The 21,734-nt window shown below is 43.4% G+C and overlaps 1 protein-coding gene across 1 annotated transcript in view; it reads right to left on the bottom strand.

Annotated features, from left to right (window-relative positions):
* Positions 1-21,734, bottom strand: part of celsr1a (cadherin EGF LAG seven-pass G-type receptor 1a) — a 366,505-nt gene that overhangs the window by 154,798 nt on the left and 189,973 nt on the right. Inside the window, exon 4 of the mRNA XM_070897418.1 lies at positions 1,178-1,400. Within this exon, the coding sequence (XP_070753519.1) occupies positions 1,178-1,400 (223 nt within the window). The remainder of the gene's footprint in view (positions 1-1,177; positions 1,401-21,734) is intronic.

Here is a 21,734-nt window from a genome sequence, read left to right as displayed (position 1 = left end):
GGATTCTGAATTGATTTTCCTTCATTTTGCTATAGGTGATGATGTTTGCAGTATGACTCTAAACATTTGTAATTCCTCCTCCCTTAACAGTCACTCTGGACAACACTCTCAGACAACCTTTAGACTCTCTGCTTGTCCTTGGCTAGGAGGTAAAAATGGCACAAAACAACGACAACTAACACTTACAAGCACCTTTAATGCAATAAAACGTCCCAAGGCGCTTCACAGGAGTGTTAGCAAACAAAACACTGAGCCGCACAAGGAGATTTTAGGACAAAAGCAACATACTGCAGATGCTGGAATCTGAAATAAAAACAGAAAATGCTGGAAATCTCAGTGGGTCAGGCAGCATCTGTGGAGAGAAGAAAAACAGAGTTAATGTTTCAGGTCAATGACCTGACGAAAGGTCACTGACCTGAAACGTTAACTCTATTTCTCTCTCCACAGATGCAGCCTGACCCGCTGAGATTGCCAGCATTTTCTGTGGAGATATTAGGACAGGTGACTCAAAGTTTGATCAAAGAGGTAGGTTTTAAGGAGCATCTTAAGAGGAGGAGAGAGGGGTAGAAAGGCAGAGAGGGAATTCCAGAGTTTAGGGCCCAGGCAGCTAAGGACACAGATACCAATGGTTGAGCAATGAAAATCAGAGATGCACAAGAGGCCAGAATTAGAGGAGCGCAGTGTTCTCGGAGGGTTGTAGGGGGGGCAAGGCCATGGAGGGATTTCAAAAAAAAGGATGAGAATTTTAAAATCATGGCAGCACTGGGACCATCATTTTCCACAGAGCATTAAATCATCCCTCAGCTTTCATTCCCTGAGAAACCATTGAGATATTTATCCAGTTTAAAACAAAAACACGAATTATTTAACATTATTTTTGTTGGGCATCTTCCATATATCTACTATTCCAGAAGAAAATAAATTTAGAGTTTCGGGACATATTTAACACATTAATGCTGTACTGAAATGTTACAGTTCTGTCTTGCAAGCTGGAAAGTCACCTTGTTTTTAACTTTCCAATTTTGGAAAAGAACTATGGGCCAATTTAATGACAGAATTTTGCAGTCTCAACTCCTATACTTCACTCCAATTCAAGATTAACACGCAATCCACAGCTCATGTCACTTTTCTTGGGAGTTTTAATTGCATGAGTTTGCCTTTAGTCATTTATACTCACATGAGGGAGACAGTGAAATGGAAGCGCTGGCGTAGGCCCTTGAAAGTCACAAAGGACTGTGGAGGAAAACTACGCGTTGTAATTTCACAGTATGGTCTCTCGTAATCGTCCGATGGACATTCACATCTGAAGCCACCAACAAGCAGATTGATGCAGGTTCCTCCATTCTTGCAGACTCCTGGTGCACAGCGGCCTGACCTGGTGCTCACTTCACAATGTTCACCTAAAACACAGGAGAGAATATACAGTGACTATATGGTGTATGGTTCATTTTCATCTCTAGCAATCATTGAGAAGGGCAGTTGCAGATGTTTTTTTTAAACTTTGTCTTTCTTTCTTCATACTCTTTCAGTTCCTGAAGAATCAACACTTGTATTTAAAGACAAGATTGATCAGTAGCAACCCATCTCTGTAGGCTCAAGTTTCCCCACTGTCTCGGCCACTGTGATTTAATAGTAAATGAATCAACTCCCTAACACTGGCTAATGTGCTGTCACATCGACAGCTAGCCTTCCTGTAGCTACTGTCGTATTAGTGCACACGGATATTTTTCATTTTGACTCCGTTGGAAATGATAGAAAGGCAATAAATCAGCATAAACATTTGACAATGACAACTATGGAACTATGGTTTCAAGCTAGTTCTTTACTTGATTCGACCAGTTACTAGAAATTATTATAGCCAGGCAACGTGATATATATGGCAGGTTTTGTCGAGTCTGTTTTAGGTTTCGCTAAAATAATGCCAGAATATTCTAAAAATAATTTTTACCCCATATCAAATATTGGGATAAAGAATAGTAGCTGAACTATTGTGAAGAGCTGGTTTAAGCTGCAAGCCCTCTGAAACTTGTCAAGGTCTCCCAGCAAGCTATTGTGATCTGAAATGCACTGCCCGGAAGGGTGGTGGAAGCAGATTCAATAGCAACATTCGAAAGAGAATTGGATAAATACTTGGAGAAAAAAATTACTTGGCTATGGGGAGAGAGCAGGGAAATGCGATGAAGAACATAAGAATTAGGAGCAGGAGTAGGCCATTCGGTCCTTCAAGCCTGCTCTACCATTCAATAAAATCATGGCTGATCTTTGATCTCAACTCCACTGCCCCACATGATCCCCAGATCCCTATATTCCCCAAAAGATGAAATTGGATAGCTCGACCAAAGAGCCAGCAATGGCACTATGGGCTGAATGGCCTCCATCTGTGCTGTATCATATGATTTTAACTCCTGGTGAAGGGATCGAATAGCGCTGTATTTCTGATGTATGATGACACTACTTCTACTAAAACTAAGATATACATGGCTAGGAATGTAAAGCCTTTATTTGATAGATTTTAACAGTGGAAATAACTCTTCCTTTGTAACAGAAGCACCAACCAAAACTTGAGATGGAGATTATTTGCATCTCAGCAGAGGTCATCATAGTTGGGGGGTTGTCACTATGTGACAATAGTCCTTTTTAACCTCTTCATCAGTTTGTTAGAATCAATGAAAAGCTTATGATGCCATTGCTACTGCTGTTCATTGTGTCTGAACTTCACTTCTGTGAATTATTTAAAAGAATGCTATTCGTTAGAAACTTGACAAATTGTTTCAGAAAAAAAAACAGGCTTAGCTGTGGGTGTCTGCATTTAATTAGGCCTAATACCAGCTGTCACATCCCAATTAGTATCATTGTCACAGACACTATCAATTGGGCTCTTCATTGTAAAGTGCCATCACACTTCACCACTGGCTTTCGTGTTTTGAAATCATTTGGCACACATGAACAGGGCAAGCATCATCTCTCTCTAAAAGGGAGATTACGCTATTATCCGAAGATGAAGGAGAGGTCTTTTCAGTCGCTTAAATTAACTCGGTCCAGTGGCATTCACTCAGAGCCAACAAAGGTTTCCATTTCAGTGCCCATGTGTCTAAAAAAGTGAGTTAATGCAGAATAAACACTAGAAAAAAATAGAAATCCAACATTAGCATGTGCACAACTTAGCCAGGAAAACGCAGCAAACGCATGGGTTGTAATCATAAAACTGTTACTCTGACATTCACAGCACAGCTACAAAAGTAATAAATCCGCCATATTTAGTGCAGATAAATGTATTTGAAGCTTTTTTTTGTTTCCACCCTGCTTTATGGTTAGTTCAGCTATGTGCTCCTGAGGAAGAAAACCGGAGATAGAAACATAGAAACATAGAAAATAGGTGCAGGAGTAGGCCAATCGGCCCTTCTAGCCTGCACCGCCACTCAATGAGTTCATGGCTGAACATGCAACTTCAGTACCCCATTCCTGCTGTGACATCTTAGAAAATGCTTCAGGTCGATGTTAAGTAGCGTTAAAATCATTTCAATTGCAAAAAAACAACCACCATGGTTTGTAATGCGCTGTTCATCCTTCCCCTGGGAGACTATAAACACAGCTGTAGGTGTGACCATAATACAGGGATAGTTTTACTAATTCCACACTCTACAATTAGCACTGGCAGGAATTAGCATCACAAATCATCATTCTTTTTTGTAAAGACTACATAAAAACCGTATCTTTCAAACGAGATAAAGCAGTTTTGGGGATGTTGCTGCTTTAAGGACAGATAACCAATGCTACTGCAACCAATAGAAAATGTTGACAATCAGGAGACCATGTGCACATGACAAATGCATGGCTCCTGCTAACTTGATGATTCCAAGCAAAATGGCTCTTTATTAAATTAAAGCAGAGAATGCTGGAAATCTCAGCAGGTCAGGCAGCAACTGTGGAGGGAAGCAGTTAACATTTCAGGTCGATGACCCTTCTCTCACAGATGCTGCCTGACCTGCTGAGATTTCCAGCATTTTCTGTTTTTATTTCAGATTCCAGCATCCGCAGTATTTTGCTTTTGTATTATGGCTCTTTATTATGTTGGCTTAGCATAATTAAATCGTTAAAGCCTTCGGTTCTCAGATGCTCAGTGCAAAATGGGTAACTTTTGTATTTTAATGATCTGCCCTCTGAAAGCGGTTTCTGTTTCTATGTTATTTCTGTACATACTGGGCGGGCATTCACTTGAATGTGCATGGATAACAGTAAAAATAGGGACTCAATTACAACTGGTGTAATACTGACAACATTGATACACACAAGCAACCTCAGTCACTTGTAAAGAAGTCCCATCAAGTATTCAGAATGTTGTTGATGGCTGTAAAGGCCATCCACAAATGTCATTATTTTCAAGAGAGCACAAGCAACATTTTTTTTGAAAACTCCTTTTCAAAAAACATAATTTGTAAGAAATAAATATTGAAGAAATTGTGTATTCAAAACATTAATTCCCCAAGCCACAAGGGACCTTTGTACTCTGGTCAAAATTGTGATAATTATGGCTATCCAATTGAATGTGTTTCAATGGGGGCTTAAGTACGAGAATGCTCATTGTGTCTCCCGTGACTGTCACTTAATATTTCAGCAGAAGGTAACTGAAAATGCAAATTAATTCATGTATTGCAAATAGGGTGATTATCAAAACATCATTGGCAAGATACTAATCCACCATTTTAACACTGAAGATGCAATTCCACAGTACAACAATAAAGCTGCAATTCTCCCATTGAGAAAAGAGACCAAGAGGAGGTGCGCCATTTTCCCAGGAGATGGCCCAATAAATCAAACTAACTCGGAAGCCTGTTCCTGAGCAGCTCTTTGTACAGGCTGAGGAGCTGGGAGTTGATAATCTACTTGTTATTTTGGCCAATGAATGATGCATTGCCCAGCGATATTTGAAGAGGGGGAAATGGGGCTTTTAGGACCAATATGCCCAAGCATAAATCCAATGGCGTGCTTTTTGAAAAAACCTGGCTTGATATCAGAGCTGAACACAAGTGTTTTTCCGGGTTCAATTCATTGAAACGGACAGCAGGGGTGCCAGGCAGGACTATTGCCATGGAATCAGCATTTACTCAAAGTGGGGGAGCAAGAACTATTTGCTGCTATAGTGGTCAAATAGTGTCCACTGCCCACACGACAGTCCTGCTGCAGCGAGCACCAAGAAACATCGACCACCTGAGGTGTGAGGAAGTTGCTGATTGCTGCGTTACACATCTTCCAATCTGAAAGGGAAGCCCCACAGCTTGAAACACCCAGTTTGGTGGGTGGTCTTCAGGTCAGGCCACTGAGCAGAAGCACTGCAATCAGTTAACACTCAGTGAAAAACCAGCTCCAGTGTATTTTTCCAGTTAATGACAAGAAATGAACAGCATCACTTAGGAATGTATTTTTAGGAAAATTAGAGATGAACATACAAAAGGAAACGCTACTTTATACTCACGCCCTTTCTTTTTGCTAAAAATACTGCACAGCAGGAAAATATACCACTTAGTACTTTCCTCACATGAACAGCCTCGAAATACTAACGGAACCATGGCAGGAGGAAAAAAAATCTCACTCGATGAATTAACTGAACAAACAGCAAGAACAATAAAGGTCACCGGGGTCAATCCCAATGAGAAAATGCTTCTACCTGCAGGCTTACACATTCGACAGATTTGCATGGACCAGCGGCTGCTTGATTATTTTCCTCTGAGGTATGATTTTAATTTACATTTGTATGAGGTTAACTGGATAATTCCTGAATGACAAATCTTCCTCATAGTTGGAAATGAATATATTTCCTTCTCTTCACACACACACACACACACACACACACACACACACACAATTCATTTTTAATGTTTTTTTCCGCAAGTAGAAATGCAGAGAAAAATATTATGAACTAATGAAGGCTGTTGGGCTGAGACAATGATAGAAATTTCCACAACTGACATCCCGAATAACGACGAGGAACAATTCCCTCCCCCGTCTTTTTTAAACCAACCCGCTTGATGTCCATAATTCAGATCCCATCCTTTTCCAGTTAAGAAAGTGGAAACAAGGAGCTCCACGTGAACTACTTGCCAAAAATGTGTTTTCTTGTCCAGTAGTTAAAGTTGCTATCTGTTGGTCTGAATAAGTGTTGATTCAGATTCATAGTTCACAGTATCTGTGGAAGGACTGAAACAATGAGCTCTGTTGAACAGACCTGTGATCACAGGGATAATAACCTCCATCAGAGAGTGTGCAGAGCTGCACCTGATCATATTTAGCAGGTTGATGAGATTTACAGTGATCAATACAGAGCAAACACAACACACAATGAGACCTCAAAGATTAAGTAGTCATCTATTTCATTTACAGTTTGTGGGATGTCGCTGGCTGCCAAATTTGCCGACATAACAACAAAAACAGCACTTCAAAAATTATGAATTGGCTGTAAAGCGCTTTGGGACATCCCAAGGTCGTGAAAGTCGCTATCTAACTGCAGGTTCTTTCCTATTTCTTTATATTAATAATCTTTTTTTCAAGATCTTCAGAAGCATTTTTGCATATGCCCAGCTTGTTTCTGATAAGAGAAATAACTTGCATTGTTAGAACACCTTTCCCAGGATGTCCCAAATCCTTTCACAACCAAGGAATTACTTTTGAAGTGCAGTTCCTGTTGTTATGTCGGCAACAGCACACAATACACAGCAGAGTCCCATAAATGAGATAAATGACCAATTAATCTGTTTTGATCGTGTGGGTTGACGGATGAATATTGAGCAGGACACTGGGAAACCCTATTTGACGTCATTACACCATGTGTCTGTAAAAACAAGACGATCCCGAAAATGCACGAGCCTGGGACCCTGCCATCGTTGCCCTCCAGCACTGACCTCACCAGTGGGGGTCAGGGGGAGGGAACTTCATTTGCATGTGGTTAACGTGCACTAATGGGTGCATTCTGTTCCATGCTGCCAGAAACTCCAGCATTTGGTCACCATTGGGGGAGGGGTGGTGGCCTAGCATCCTCACCCGCTTCGAGACCCCCATGACTCAGTCCCCTGTGTGAGAGGGCCAATTCTCATCTTCAGGGTGAAAGCTGGCTCCCTAGCTAACCTTCACCTCAACCCCCACCTTCACCTATCGCAGTCGACGTACTAGATCCCAGGTTTGCGCAAGCTTCCTTATGGGCCAGGTAACCAGATCACTCGGCATGGGGAGTCCTTATCCCCTCTGAGGCACGGACTGAGGCTCTGGCCCTTCACAAAGCCAACTAAGCCAGCATTTTCCAACTAAGATCAGGAACTGGCATATCCAAGTCACTGCCTATATTCCAAACCGTTCCACCACCAAACTAGCTGCCTTTTTTTTTGTGAAACTGGTATCTCTTTCGTCAAAACAGCCAGTTCACCACCACACCCACCCCTCCTCTCCCCACACCCCCACCCCACCAACAAAAATCAAACATTTTGGAGGTTCATATGCATTGTCTTCATGAAAACGTGTTCAGCAAACATTTCTTTAAATGTTATTGATGCAGAACTTCATTATGGAAATAGATCATTTGTGAAGATGAAAATAGTGCATGGTTAATTGGGTCCCTTCCACCACTTTCGATACCAGATTCACTACACACATTCTCGCACAGATAACACCTCTTCAAAGTGGAAACCTCCTAAATAAAAGAGACTTCTTACAGATTCAATAATAGACTATTTCAGCACAATTTGTATAAGCCTCACTTTGCTTCCTTCAACCCTGACCTGTGGTGAACTTAAACCATTAGGTTGTCTCCTGTTCGGGTTGATCTCGATAGGAGAGGAAACCAGGCCAGCTCCAGAGGTAATTTAGCTAATTGTTGTATAATCCAATTTTGTAGAAGACCGTCAAGTATTTAAATTCCTTTTATGTTGGCAAAAGTAGACATATGAAGACAGGTCAACTATCATCACCTGGAGACATTACAAATAATTAGTTCTTGGAAAAGACCGTATGAAAGAAGAAAATAGTAATTACTGTGCACAGGAAGTGGAGGGTACACTGAATATGGAGGCAGTAAGAATGGAAAGATTGGATTTGGATATCTACCCTATCATGTTGGTAAAGTTTATCAAATAGATGACTGCTATCACCTGACATTTCCTTTCCTTCCGACAGCAGATTAGGGCAAAGCAACTCAACATTCTTTTGTACTACTTCAAGGCTGTTTGTGAATCAGGATTTTTGCTGCAAATTCATTTTGCTGCTTTTGTCATTTAGAAGTATCGAAACGGGAATGACAAGCAGCTTCAAACCATTAACTATCTCAGCACTTTGCTTTGAATAGTGCTGTTGTACTACAGTAAATTCTAAACTCTGCTGGGAAGCTACAGTCTATTTGTCAAATCACAAATCAGACCAATATTTGGACAAACTGCTTAAAATCACCCAAAACAGATACAATTGCACCTACATTGGCTCGGAGGAAACAAATTCTGCAGAACTACATTCATCAATTAATTTCACACAAATACTTCAAACTGCTTAACTTAGGAGTTCCAGAACAGATCGAATATTCCACAAAACCTATCAACCATACTCAAAAGGCAGTATTATGCTATTATGTCACTTTCTCTATATATGGATGTACCATGTTAGGATATTTAGAAATATTGTTCAGGCTGCCCAATAGCTGAAGGCAGTGATTCTTTTCGAAAATGTTCTCGGCCCGCTCATATACCACGAGTTTTCGGTACAAACTCTGACAAATAATTGCCAGCTTCGAGAATGCTTATAATTACTGCACTCAGTAAAACTTTAATATACAATATAAAATACTTGACATAGATATTATACAACCCTGATTGATTTGGACAGAATGCTTACTTTTAGATCACTAAAAGAACGTCCATATCCTATTATTCCTTCGTTCCCATTAAATTTCTTTATCATGTTCAGCTATAAATGAACCCAGGTGAACTACCGTTCAATAGATTTTCTGATGGTGCTAAGTATTCCTCAGCTGACTAGGATGTCTCATGTTTCTGACTCCCACTTCCAAATCTATTAGCTTTCCCACCCTTAAATCTAGAATTCTCATTAAAAATAACAGTTTGATCTTCATATCGGGCTAATTTTTCTCAAATGTCCAATTGTAATGGGGTTGAGAGATTGCCAGGCTCTAGGTTTCAGTTCCCAGCTTGAATCCCAACTATGGAAATCTTTTGCATGCAAATTGGAATAAAGTTGCATAAAACTTTAATGGTTATGACATCCACAATCCTTGATCAAGAGTCAACTGGAAAGACCGAAACACATTCTGGACAACTTTAACTACTAATTCACAGCAAGCAAGTGGCTCACTGTGCCAGTATGCTCCGGTTTGGGAACCACTGACTGAGTGGGTACAGGTGCCACCCTGTGTATTGGCAGCCCATCTGGATTGATGCAGTCTATGCTTAGCAGGGGCAGAAAACAGGATTTATAATCAGCTTCAGTGCCCTGGGCTAGCAAGGAGAAACAAAAAAATCAGTCGGATTTCTGCTTTTGATCTCTGCCCTGTTTAAATTAGTGTCAGCTGAGGACAGGGTAAGGCTCAGCTCTGATACCCTTGGTAGATGAATAGTCTGTCAAACACTCACTGTCTGGAGTCACACAAATACAACAGCTCTTTGAGCAAGTTACCTGGAGAACTGCTGTCGTCTGTGGAACCATAGCATCACGAGAAGGGGAAAAAAACATTGCTCATGCATAACATCACAGGAACCATCAGTTTCTGCAGATGAGAAATACTGAGCATGGTGGCATTGCAAAAGAAGTGTTGAGGAGACTGCATTCATCCACTACTCAAGATAGTTTAGTCATAAAATTATCATTGATTCAAATAACCTTTCAAAGTAGGTTTTCCTTTTGATTTGTTCCTCATGTATCAATGAGTGGACATCCTTCATACTCAAATTCTAAAGCACTTGTTGGAAAACTCTAACTCCTGTGTAATGTGTGATCTGACTCATTCAAAATCTGTGTAAACCACAACCAACGGAACTCAAGTTAGGTGGATGTTTCCACTGGCTCACCCCAAATCCCCTAACATGTTCTTTATAAACTTCCAGGAGTTTCTAAACTCTACTTTTGGGAAAGCCAGATAAATCTGGATTGCAGAACTGGAGCCCTAGATATTTATTGACATCATTAGTTGACAGACTCCCCATGGACTACATGGTATGACAGGCACAGGATGGGCTGAAAGTGCAAGGCTGAGCACGGAGGAGTCCTGCCTCGTTTCCGCACCTCTGCACAGTCCAGGTGCAAGGACAAAATGGCTGTGCTTTTTGCGAGACCAGCCATAGGATGGTGATTTGTAACAATAAATAAATCTGATTTTCACTTAAAAGAAGTAAAACAAAACATTCTCAAACTAGAAAAATTTATGATGATGATCAAGCCTATCGTTGATGTATTCCTTTACATGGGAGTAACATAAATTTTATAGTGCAGTACCTAGTTTAAAACCAAAATACCTCAGACAAAAGTGGGGAAAGACGATTGGGGAATTTTATGGGAAGGTGCCTGATTGGGGGGGAAATTGTTTTTTTTTGACAGCGGGTCAGGAACCCACTGCCATGCGCCTTTCCCAAATGTCGGGTCTGTCAACGCTGAGCAGATCCGACACGTGGCGGCGGGGGAGGCAATTCAGGTCATTATGACCTTGTTAACAGACCATTAAGAACTATTTTGAGATCACCTTCAGAGTTTACCAGGTCACCCACGGGGCCCACGCTGCTCGGGGATCACATCAGGTAAGTAGGTCGGGAGATCAATGGCCATGGAATCATCTCATTACTGGACAGCTGCAAATGTGCTTTTAAAGCTCCCATCTCGCTTCTGCTCACTTTCCAAGCTCAGAAGTTGTTGCTTACTGCATTTGGAAGACAGATTGAACTTTATGCAGGTTGCAAGTGTTTGGAGCAAACTCTCTATCTAGTGTCACCTCACTGGAACACCCTCTCTCACCATTGACAGATCGCTTCTGTCATCTCAACTTCACCTGCCATCTATTACATCAGCATTGGTGCCCTTGAAAATATCTCACCTTGGTCCTCAGAATCCCACCATGATCATCTCCAACACCAGCATCACCAACACCACCACCATCACCAACCTTCCGCAATCAACTGATGCTGCACAGGACACAGGGCATCAGCACCCAACCACATTGCTGCCCGGGACGCCAGGGATGGCCTCACCATGGCAAGATTTACTTCACTCAATGCTGTACACCCTGGCTGCCACTTGATGCACCAGGTTGGCACCACCCCATACCAATAGCATAAAGCATCCCTACAGTGCCCAAGCCATTCCTTTCACACTCATCACCACTGCGGAGGGTACCGTTATGTCTCATGATTCATTGCAATTCACTAAGCCGCTTCCAAAGGTGCACAAAGATCTGTCCAAGAATGAAAAGTGTTGAAAATAAAGGTTTCAAATGTTTGACACCACATTAACAGAAACTTTACATGAACATTGCATAAAACACCCAAGTGTCTACCATTGTGTGTTGTTAGTTGGTACGATTGGACTAGGATGAGGGCGAGTGTGAGGGGTGGCTAGTGAGATGGGGATGTGATGATGTAGATAGAGAGGGAAGGGTGGAGGTGCAAGGGAAGTTGGTGTGAGTAAGGATGTGCAGGAGTAGGGTAGGGAAGGCAGAGTGATGGGGATGAGATGAGTGGCACAGCAGGATGAGGTTGCGTGTGGCTTTGCGTTTCGTGATCTACTGAGATCATTGAAAGGTTTCCGCCACTGCAGCCTGATGACATCCCTGCTTGTGCCCTCCTGTGCAATGTGCAACCAGGCTGCAGTGGTCTCCTGGGGAGGTCTCTACCGCCCATTGGAAGGCATGCTGTGACTCCCTCCATTAGCATATGGAGGGAATCATGGGAAAGCCTAGGTGCAGCGTGCATCTCTGTGCAGTGTTTGTCAGTATTTACAGTACCTCAATGCTGTAGAACACTGACAGCACAACTGTCAATATAAATTTGCGCATGGTCCCTTTTAAGGAAACCGGCTGATGGCGCGTCATCGAATGACGTCATCGGACTCGCTTCCTTCAATTGGATGGGAAACACACTGAGTGGGCTTAACAAGCCCAATCTGGGAAAAATCATTTTGGACAGCGAGCTGGAGCCAGTAGTGAGGCCGGGACCTGCCACCCATGTTGCTCACTACGGATCCGTCGAGTTGGGAAAATCGCAGGCCATGTGTGAGTCACAAGTTACTTTTTAACAGCACAATCCAAGATCTTGGCTACATAGCAAGGCCTCTGATTTTCGTTGTAATTGTAGGCATAGGTGGATGGATATGTGCATGCTATTTGACTATAATTGAGGCGAACTAGTGTCAAACATTGACACACAAATTCTCCTGTATGATAAACTATTTGAAATGAGATTCAAATGAGAAGTTTCCACAGCCCTGATTAAAATCCGACTGCTCCTTCCATGTAACCAGGAATGTCTGCACAGAGTAAGTGAACAGCAGGTGCTCATGTGCCCTCTCACTGACTCGAACCAACCCACTTAATCTGCTGAGGGAGCAAGGAATTCAAAAAGATACATCTGCTCAAAAGTTTCTTCCCAGCCCTCAAGGGTAGTCAAATAAAACTCCAGAATATTACTTACATTTACAGTTTAACACATGACTCACCCACGGTCCCAGTATTACAGCAACCGTTGAGTATTGGATTGTCTGTTTCTAACTTCACCATTATTTATCCAGCTCTTATCCGCTTGTTGGGAATCAATTCCACATAGCCACTGCCCAACAGAAAAAACACCTGGGACTGGATTCTCCCAAGGTATCATGTGGTGAAACATTTCCCTGCTGGCCCGACACCGCTGAAACCCCAACTCATTGGGCTCAATTTTGCCCAAAGTCATTTTCTGCCGTATTGCCAGAGTTACGCCCATTTTTCTAGGCCAGAACTACTCCAAAAATAAATGTGCCAAGTTTCCCCGCTCTATTTTTCAAATTTGGTGCCGCGCAGTCTGTCCTGTAGCCTCGGGGGGTGGAGCCTAATATCTGCGCCAAAAAAATGTTGTTGCCCCTTCTGCGCATGCGCAAAAAAAAAGGACGTTTATGACGTGATTCCGATGGATCATGCGCAGTACAGTTCCCGGTCTGCATTTGGCCATTTGAGAGCCAATTGTGTGTGTGAGAGCATTGAGTGGTGTGTGAGAACTGTAATTATCATTGGAAAAATCGCAGCTGCAATACAAGATGCAACGCGCGCCAGGACCAAGTATTTTTTTACAGGATGAAGTGGAGGCACTAGTTCCTGTGATTGAGGCCAGATGGCAGGAGCTGGACACCAGCAGAGGTCACATAAAAGTTCCACCCAAAGAAATGAAGAAACGTTGGAACCAACTTGCAGAAGATTACTGTGCAATGGTGACCACCCCAAGGTTTGGAGGCCAGTGCAAAAAGTGGCAGGACCTTGGTCAAGTAATTAGTGTAATATTTTCATTTATTCAATGCAATTTCAATTGTAATGTAAATGTGATCAGCTGACTATGTCCCACCCAGCAGAAAGACACCCTCTCTAAAAAGTTGTATTTTCATCTTTGCAAAGGGAAGTGGCACATAACAAAAGGGAAAGAACTCGAACAGGAGGAGGCCCGGCAAATCTGCACCCACTGACACCCTTGGAAGAGAGGGTCGCTGGTTTGATGGGTCCTGCCTGGAGAAAAGCAACCACCACTGCACAAGCTGGGCCCACACTCGAGGGAGAGGGCAAGTCCTGCAAATTCCAGAGTCTGGCTTTGCTAAGTGTTAAGTACTGCACGGGCTAGCTATGCTTCGGTTCATAGGGATGTGCCCATCAGTTACACTTCGGTTGATGCAATGTGCTATCATTCATCGTGGTCCTTCAAATCAGCCCGCTGCCTGTGCTGTGTGAGTCTACTCATGCCACCCACCCTGCTCCTTCCTCTGCTGCGAACCATTTGTCTGTTCTGTTATATTTTGCAGAACTTGAGGCCAACCCTGACGATGCAGAAGGTTCAGATGAGGACGAGCCTGAAGAGGAGAACATCTTCCAATCCCACCTTCCAGACCAAGAGCACAGGATGAGAGGGGCAGGGGGAGGGGATGGATGAAGCCCCCACTGTTGTACTCACTTTTGAGGAGGTGCAGGTGTCGCCCATTGAGGTGCCAGCCCCTTCCCTGAGTAGTGGTTTGGGTGTAGGTGGGACATTCCATGGTTTCCCACCGTCCGAGGCTGAGGATTCCAGTGGGGTTCAGCGAGGTACACCCAGGGCCCCACTGTCTGAGGCTATGGGTCCCACTGGGATGCTGTGAGCCACACCCAGGGTGAGGAGGGGAAGGAAAGCTCGACTGCGCTCTCCCGAGGGCAGGATCTAACAGATGTGGTTGATGGAATTTAAAACAGAGATAAGGAGAAATTTCTTCTCTCAGAGGGTTGTAAATCTGTGGAATTCACTGCCTCAGAGAGCTGTGGAAGCTGGAACATTGAATAAATTTAAAACAGAAATAGACAGTTTCTTAAACAATAAGGGGATAAGGGGTTATGGGAAGCGGTCAGGGAAGTGGAGCTGAGTCCATGATCAGATCAGCCATGATCTTATTGAATGGCGGAGCAGGCTCGAGGGGCAGTATGGTCTACTGCTCCTATTTCTTATGTTCTTATGAGTGCGGAGAGCATTGACCTTACGTGATCACTCCTGGACACCTTCAGTGGGTGGGTGATGAGGTATCGGGACTATATCGGGAGAAGTAACAACACTCTCACGAGAAATGGAAACAGTGTCCGGGAACATGAGGGAGGGAATATCTCAGTCAGCTGAAACCATGTCGGTGCACATGAGGGAGGGAATGTTACAGGTAGTTGACACACTTCTCCTCATCACGAGTGAGGGCATGTCATAGGTAGCTGAGACACTGTCGGCGAACATGAGGGAGGGAATGTTGGAGGTAGTTGACACACTGTCAGGGCACATGAGGGAAGAATTTTGGAGTTAGCTGCTGCAATAAGGGAACACGCCCAGACCCCACGCCCATTGACAGAATCAACTGTCACTCCCACTCCAATCCCCAGACCAGCCACTGAAGAGCCCCAAGCCGGGCCCTCCACATTGCCACCTGATCCCCCCCCCAACAACAGATGCACATTACCTGAGATGTTAGAAAGAATAAGCTTGGTAACAACCCGAGAAACCAAACCAAGCACGGTGGGCGGTCTTAGAATAAGGTGGAGGAGAGATGGATGCAGTCTTTCTTTGCTGCTGTTGTCGTTATTATTGTTGTTACTGTTGTAACTGTTGTTCTCAACTTAAAAGTTTTTTGTAAGTTATATAAATTTACAAGTTTAAAGGTTAGTAACTGATCTTAAAGTTTGTAAATGATCTTAACTGAAAACTTTAAAGTTTGATACAAGAATATTTTTATTAAAATGAAGTTAAGTACAAACTGTTGTGTTCCTAACACAGATGAGGCTGCACACAGGGAGGTTAAAGTAACAGTGACCTCAGTCTTTATCAAGACACTCCAGAGTGAGTAATGGGCCTTAGGGGCCGGCTTATTTATATTGCTCCCAAGGGATGCTGGGATCCCTTGGGACTTCAGGGGATGCGCTCCCTGGTAGCGGAACATGGGAGTGCATGCTTTACAGATACACAACACAAACAAGTGTTAAACTTTTGAATAAAATATATTTTAAATTATAACTAAATCATTTCAAATGTTTGTTCGATTATTAATACAAATTTTGAAGTAAACAATAATCATTTCCATCATTTGTTCCATTAACACAACACAACATTACGAAACAGGTCCAAACAGTAAACATGGTCCATGTGGAATAGTTGTCGCTGAGCCTTCAGGCAGCAAAGCGTTCACGGATGAGCCGCTAGCGCAAGGCTCGAGCAATCATTAAAGGAGCATGATGGCCCGCCCTCCATGTTCAGGTAGGTGCATGGATTCCTCGTCCTCCTCAACTGCATCTTCCTCATCATTATCATCAGCCACTCTCACCTCAGGTGGGTCTTCTACTACCAGCTGCTGCTGCCTCATGATGGCTAAGTTATGCAGCATGCAGCACACAACAGTGAACTGACTGACAAGCTCAGGGGAGTATAGCAAGTTGCCTTCAGAATGGTCTGGGCATCATAAACGCTGTTTCAAGATGCCAATGGTCCTCTCTATTATGCTGCACGTCGCAATGTGCGACATGTTGTGTTCCCGATCAGCTTCCATCCGGGTTACACGTAGGAGCGTCGTGAGCCAGGTGGTGAGCCCGTTCCCTTTGTCTCCCAGTAGCCAGTTCTGACCTTCTGGCTGCTGCTGAAACATGGCAGATATAACACTCTCGTGTAGGTTGAACACATCACGGGTGCTCCCAGGGTATCTTGCATCAACTGACATGATGCGATACATGTCGTCAAGGTTCTGTGCTGGGGCCCCAGCTGTTTACATTGTACAGTAATGATTAAGATGAGGGGATTAAATGTAGTATCTCCAAATTTACGGATGACACTAAGTTGGGTGACAGTGTGAGCTGCGAGGAGGATGCTATGAGGCTGCAGAGTGACTTGGATAGGTTAGGTGAGTGGGCAAATGCATGGCAGATGAAGTATAATGTGGATAAATGTGAGGTTATCCACTTTGGTGGTAAAAACAGAGAGACACACTATTATCTGAATGCTGACAGATTAGGAAAAGGGGAGGTGCAACGAGACCTGGGTGTCATGGTACATCAGTCATTGAAGGTTGGCATGCAGGTACAGCAGGCGGTTAAGAAAGCAAATGGCATGTTGGCCTTCATAGCGAGGGGATTTGAGTACAGGGGCAGGGAGGTGTTACTACAGTTGTACAGGGCCTTGGTGAGGCCACACCTGGAGTATTGTGTACAGTTTTGGTCTCCTAACTTGAGGAAGGACATTCTTGCTATTGAGGGAGTGCAGCAAAGGTTCACCAGACTGATTCCCGGGATGGCGGGACTGACATATCAAGAAAGACTGGATCAACTGGGCTTGTATTCACTGGAGTTCAGAAGAATGAGAGGGGATCTCATAGAAACGTTTAAAATTGTGACGGGTTTAGACAGGTTAGATGCAGGAAGAATGTTCCCAAAATTGGGGAAGTCCAGAACCAGGGGTCACAGTCTAAGGATAAGGGGTAAGCCACTTAGGACCGAGATGAGGAGAAACTTCTTCACCCAGAGAGTGGTGAACCTGTGGAATTCTCTACCACAGAAAGTTGTTGAGGCCAATTCACTAAATATATTCAAAAATGAGTTAGATGTAGCCCTTACTACTAGGGGGATCAAGGGGTATGGCGAGAAAGCAGGAATGGGGTACTGAAGTTGCATGTTCAGCCATGAACTCATTGAATGGTGGTGCAGGCTCAAAGGGCCGAATGGCCTACTCCTGCACCTATTTTCTATGTCTATGTTTCTATGTCATACATGAGCTGCACATTAATGGAGTGGAAGTCTTTTCTGTTCCTGTACATCTCAGAATCTTCCAAAGGTGCTCGCAAGGCGATGTGGGTACAATCAATGCAGGCCTGTACCTTGGGGAAGCCAGCAATCCTGGAGAAGCCCACAGCCCTGTCAAGCATTGCCTGGGCAGTCATAGGGAGCTTTATGTAGTCATTCCTCTGGCCATATAGTGCAGCAGTCATCTGCCGAATGCAGACATGTGTTGCATGTTGAGAAATGGCGCACACATCCCCAGTTGTAGCTTGGAAGGATCCGGATGCATAGAATGAAAGTGCACCTGTAACCTTAACTTCAACTGATGAAGCATCCTACTGGCACTTTTAGGTTGCAGGTCTGCTTTCACCAACTCACAGATCTCAGTTATAACTTCTTTGCAGAAACGCAGCCTTCTGACACAGTCTGCATCATTCAGGTGCAGGTACGAATGCCTGTCTCGATATACCCAACGTGGGTAAGGTCTCCTGCCCAGCACCTTAAGGGCTCTGAGGTTCCTCATGCGATTATGTCGAATCAATATCTCCTCCGCAGCACCATGATACAAAAGATTTGCACAAGGTATGGCATTGTCACTATTGCCCCCAAGCTTAAATTTTACATGAAATTTTGCAAGAAGCTCAAAAGAGCAGGCAGGCAGGACAAGGTTCTTTGTTCTCTCTCCCCACAGGTATGTATGGATCACACCCAGGTCTGAGCAGGCGCAGTGATTGGGAACACCCCTATCCCCCCCTTCCCAACCCCCGGGTTTCATTTGATGTGTAGTGCAGTCTTGTGATGCCTTACGATCGCCTTCCACAGCGCCCCCCCACCACCCCCCCACCCGCCCCGGGCTTCGTTTGCAGCCGAGCCTGTGTCTGAGCACGATTCTGCCGGCCGACACTCCGACCCTCAAGCCCTGTTTGCAGACGTTCAGTGGTGGTGTGTCAGTTGAAAGAATATGAAAAGTTGTAGAATTACATCAAACTTTCATTTGCTGCGTTATAAAAAAGGTAAAAAAAAAAAGAATCTTTATTATACATATTTAAATATTCTTGACTCCCTCCAAACTATGCTGATAAACAATGGTGTCTTTCTGCACCGATTTTTCAATATGTGCTGCTTTTTCATAACTCACCTGAACCTTTTTCGGGAGTGGCCAGATACGCCGACCTAGGAGACATTTTTTGGGGGCGAACTTACATAATTGACAAAAACCGGCGCAGGCATAGGGTTACGCCCCCTATGACGGAAAAAAAACGAACCTAAAGAAATCGTAACTAATTCAGTTACGCTGGCGCAGATTCCTCGGGGAAACTTTAATTTAAAAACTTACATCAAAAAAAGCGTCGCGCGCCAAAAAAACGGCGCAAATCACCGAGGAAAATTGAGCCCATTGTCTTGGGCCAGGAGTCGTTTATTATCGGGCAGATTCCTGGTGGGATCCCACCACCAAGATGGAGCCTTCTGCTGCAGGTGTTGGAGGTGCTATGGGGATTTAAAGGGGATGAAAGAGTTCTGAAGAGGATTCCAAGAAATCTTTAAGCCTTGGCTGAAACTGAGACCCAAGAAGGCGAGTCAATTGGGCGGTTATGCAGAGACAGAAGGCCTCTAACTCGGCTCTGGCCTGCACTAAAAGAAATTTGGAGCCTTACCGCCATTACTCTGGGTCAACTATCACCTTTCTTCATGCAGTCCAGGGAGTGGCCATTACGAAGGGCAGTCAGCACGAGAGCCCAGGCTCTGCACACCACACTAACAGCATTTTACATACAGCAGACAGAGAAGATGTGGCCCCAGAAGGCAATCTAGCTGCAGGCAGGAATGCGATGGTATGCCTTACCCTCAGTTTTGTCCCCTTTCCACCACCGTCCTGTTGATTTTAGGTGGAATAGCTGAGGAAAATCCAGACCATTTATTTCTTATTTCTGAACTAAGATTGTTCTCCGATCCTCTAGTTTTGCAATCACAGTGTAAGTCAATTAGCTTGCTAACATTTATTTCATCTGTGCCATTCACCATTTTGAAAAGTTCAATCAATGAAAATAAGTCCACTTTTTTGAGCCCCTTTTCATATCTGAGAACACTAATTGTCACAGTCCGCATTCGTCTCTCCAGTGCATCAATGATATTTTGAAGTTAGGGTGCCCAAAGTTTCAAGCAATATTAGAACACAATATTCTCAATGTGACTTTATGACAACAAAACACTAGCAGTCTGACTAATTATCCTCTTAAACTAGAGATGGAAAACTTCATTTTAGCACTTGTTCCCAGAGGGTTGCCTCTTTATTGGGAAAACCAAATTTAGACTGGGTGACTGCTTGCCGAACATTCCATTCTGTGTATAAACATGATCTTGACCTTCCCTGTTGGTCACCCCATCAACTCCCCCCTCCATTCCCAGTGTCACCTTACTGCCTTTGGCCTTCTGCAGTGCTCTCACCAAGCTCAAACAAACTTCAACAACAATATCTCATCTTCCTTCTGGCTACTGTGCAACTTTTGATCTGAACATTGACGAGCATCTTCCGCCTTAGCCTTTCCCCTATTTTCTTGCCAGCTTCTCCCACTTGTTTTCCACTTCACTCCCTTCTACTTTGGAACTGTTTTATTAATCTTTTGTCTTTTCAGTGCCTTTTCCAAGCCTGTTTGATGTGATCTTCATATATCACCCAGCAGGTTTCACCTCCTTTTAGCCTTCAACAAAACATCTGCTCACAGGCTTTTAAAACTTTTAGCTGCATCTGCCATTGTCCTGGCCAATATTTATCCCTCAATCAACACAACAAAAATAGATTATCTGGTCATTATCAAATTGCTGCTTGTGGGAGCTTGCTGTGCGCAAATTGGCTGCCGCATTTCCCACATTACAACAGTGACTCCAAAGGTAATTCATTGGCTGTAAAACGCTTTGAGACGTCTGGTGGTCGTGAAAGGCGCTATATAAATGCAAGTCTTTCTTTCTAGTAGCAGTTACATAGAATGACAGTTACATGGAAACAGGCTGCTTGATCCAGCCAGTCTGTGTTGGCATTTATCCCCCTCCACACAAGCAGTAGTCCCAATCCGATGTGCCTGACGGGTTTCCCCCTTTCCTTTAAACTCTTATTTAACCCATTCTTAAATGTTGACATGGTCTCTGCTTCAATCACTCACTCTGATGGTGCATTCTACAGACTCGCAACCCTCTGTGTAAAGTAGCTTCCCCTGCTCCCTGTTCCAAATCTCATATTTAATCTTACATCTCTGTCCTCGTGTTAGAGGCACCTCAACCATTACAGTCTGGTTCCATGTGCCCTGTAACATCTCTTCACTATTTTAAATACCCCTACCCCATAATCCTCTCTGTTCTAATAAAAACTGACTCAATTTTTCCAAGTCTTTTTTTCATATTTGTAATTCCTCATGCAAGGCAGCATCTTAGTGAATCTGAACTGTACCATCTCTATGGCTTCAGCTTCCTTCCAAAGTATGGAACCCAATACTGCACACAGTACTCCAACTGTGATCTTACTAAGCTTTTATCTAGATTCACCTTTACTTTTACATTCTACAACTCTTGTATTCCACTAGTTTTTTTTCAAAAATGGCCTAATCCACTTGAAGTACTGCTTTTAATAACTCGACAACCTCAGCCCCTAAATCTCTCTGTTCTTCCACATCACCTAACCTTCCCCCATTCAAAGTATAATTATGACCGTTTTAACCATCTTATCCCTTTACAGCTTCCTTTGACCCTCAGAATTAATTGCTATGCCTTCTATTTTATTATCTGCAAAGTTGGACACCACTCTCTCACCGTTTATTCAAATCACTGATGTACACATTGAACAGAAGCAGTTCCAGAACTGAACCCGATGGGATATCGCTATCGACTTCCAACCACTCTGCAAAACTGCCCTTAACTCCGACTCCCTTCTTCCCAGTTTTTATTCCAATGTGCTATCCTCCCGCTAATATGAACAATGACGGACAGGTAAAGACCATCTGGTAATCGTCCTTGGTCTTCTCAATTAGTGTCTTGCGTGGTACCTTGTCAAAGGCTTTCTGAAAAACCATGTATACCACATCCATTGCATTTCCCATCCACCATATCAGTCAGCTACTCAAAGAACTATCAGGTTTGCAAGCATGATCTTCCTTTCTTAAATCTGTGTCAGCAGCATCTAACCATTTTCTCTTCATCTAGATATTTAATCATTTCATCTTTAAATTAAAAATTCTAAAACTTCCCCTACCATAGATGCTAAATTAAC

Source organism: Pristiophorus japonicus, chromosome 13 (genome assembly GCF_044704955.1).
Source record: "Pristiophorus japonicus isolate sPriJap1 chromosome 13, sPriJap1.hap1, whole genome shotgun sequence".
Taxonomy (NCBI): domain Eukaryota; kingdom Metazoa; phylum Chordata; class Chondrichthyes; family Pristiophoridae; genus Pristiophorus; species Pristiophorus japonicus.
This window is presented reverse-complemented; position numbering and strand designations above follow the sequence as displayed.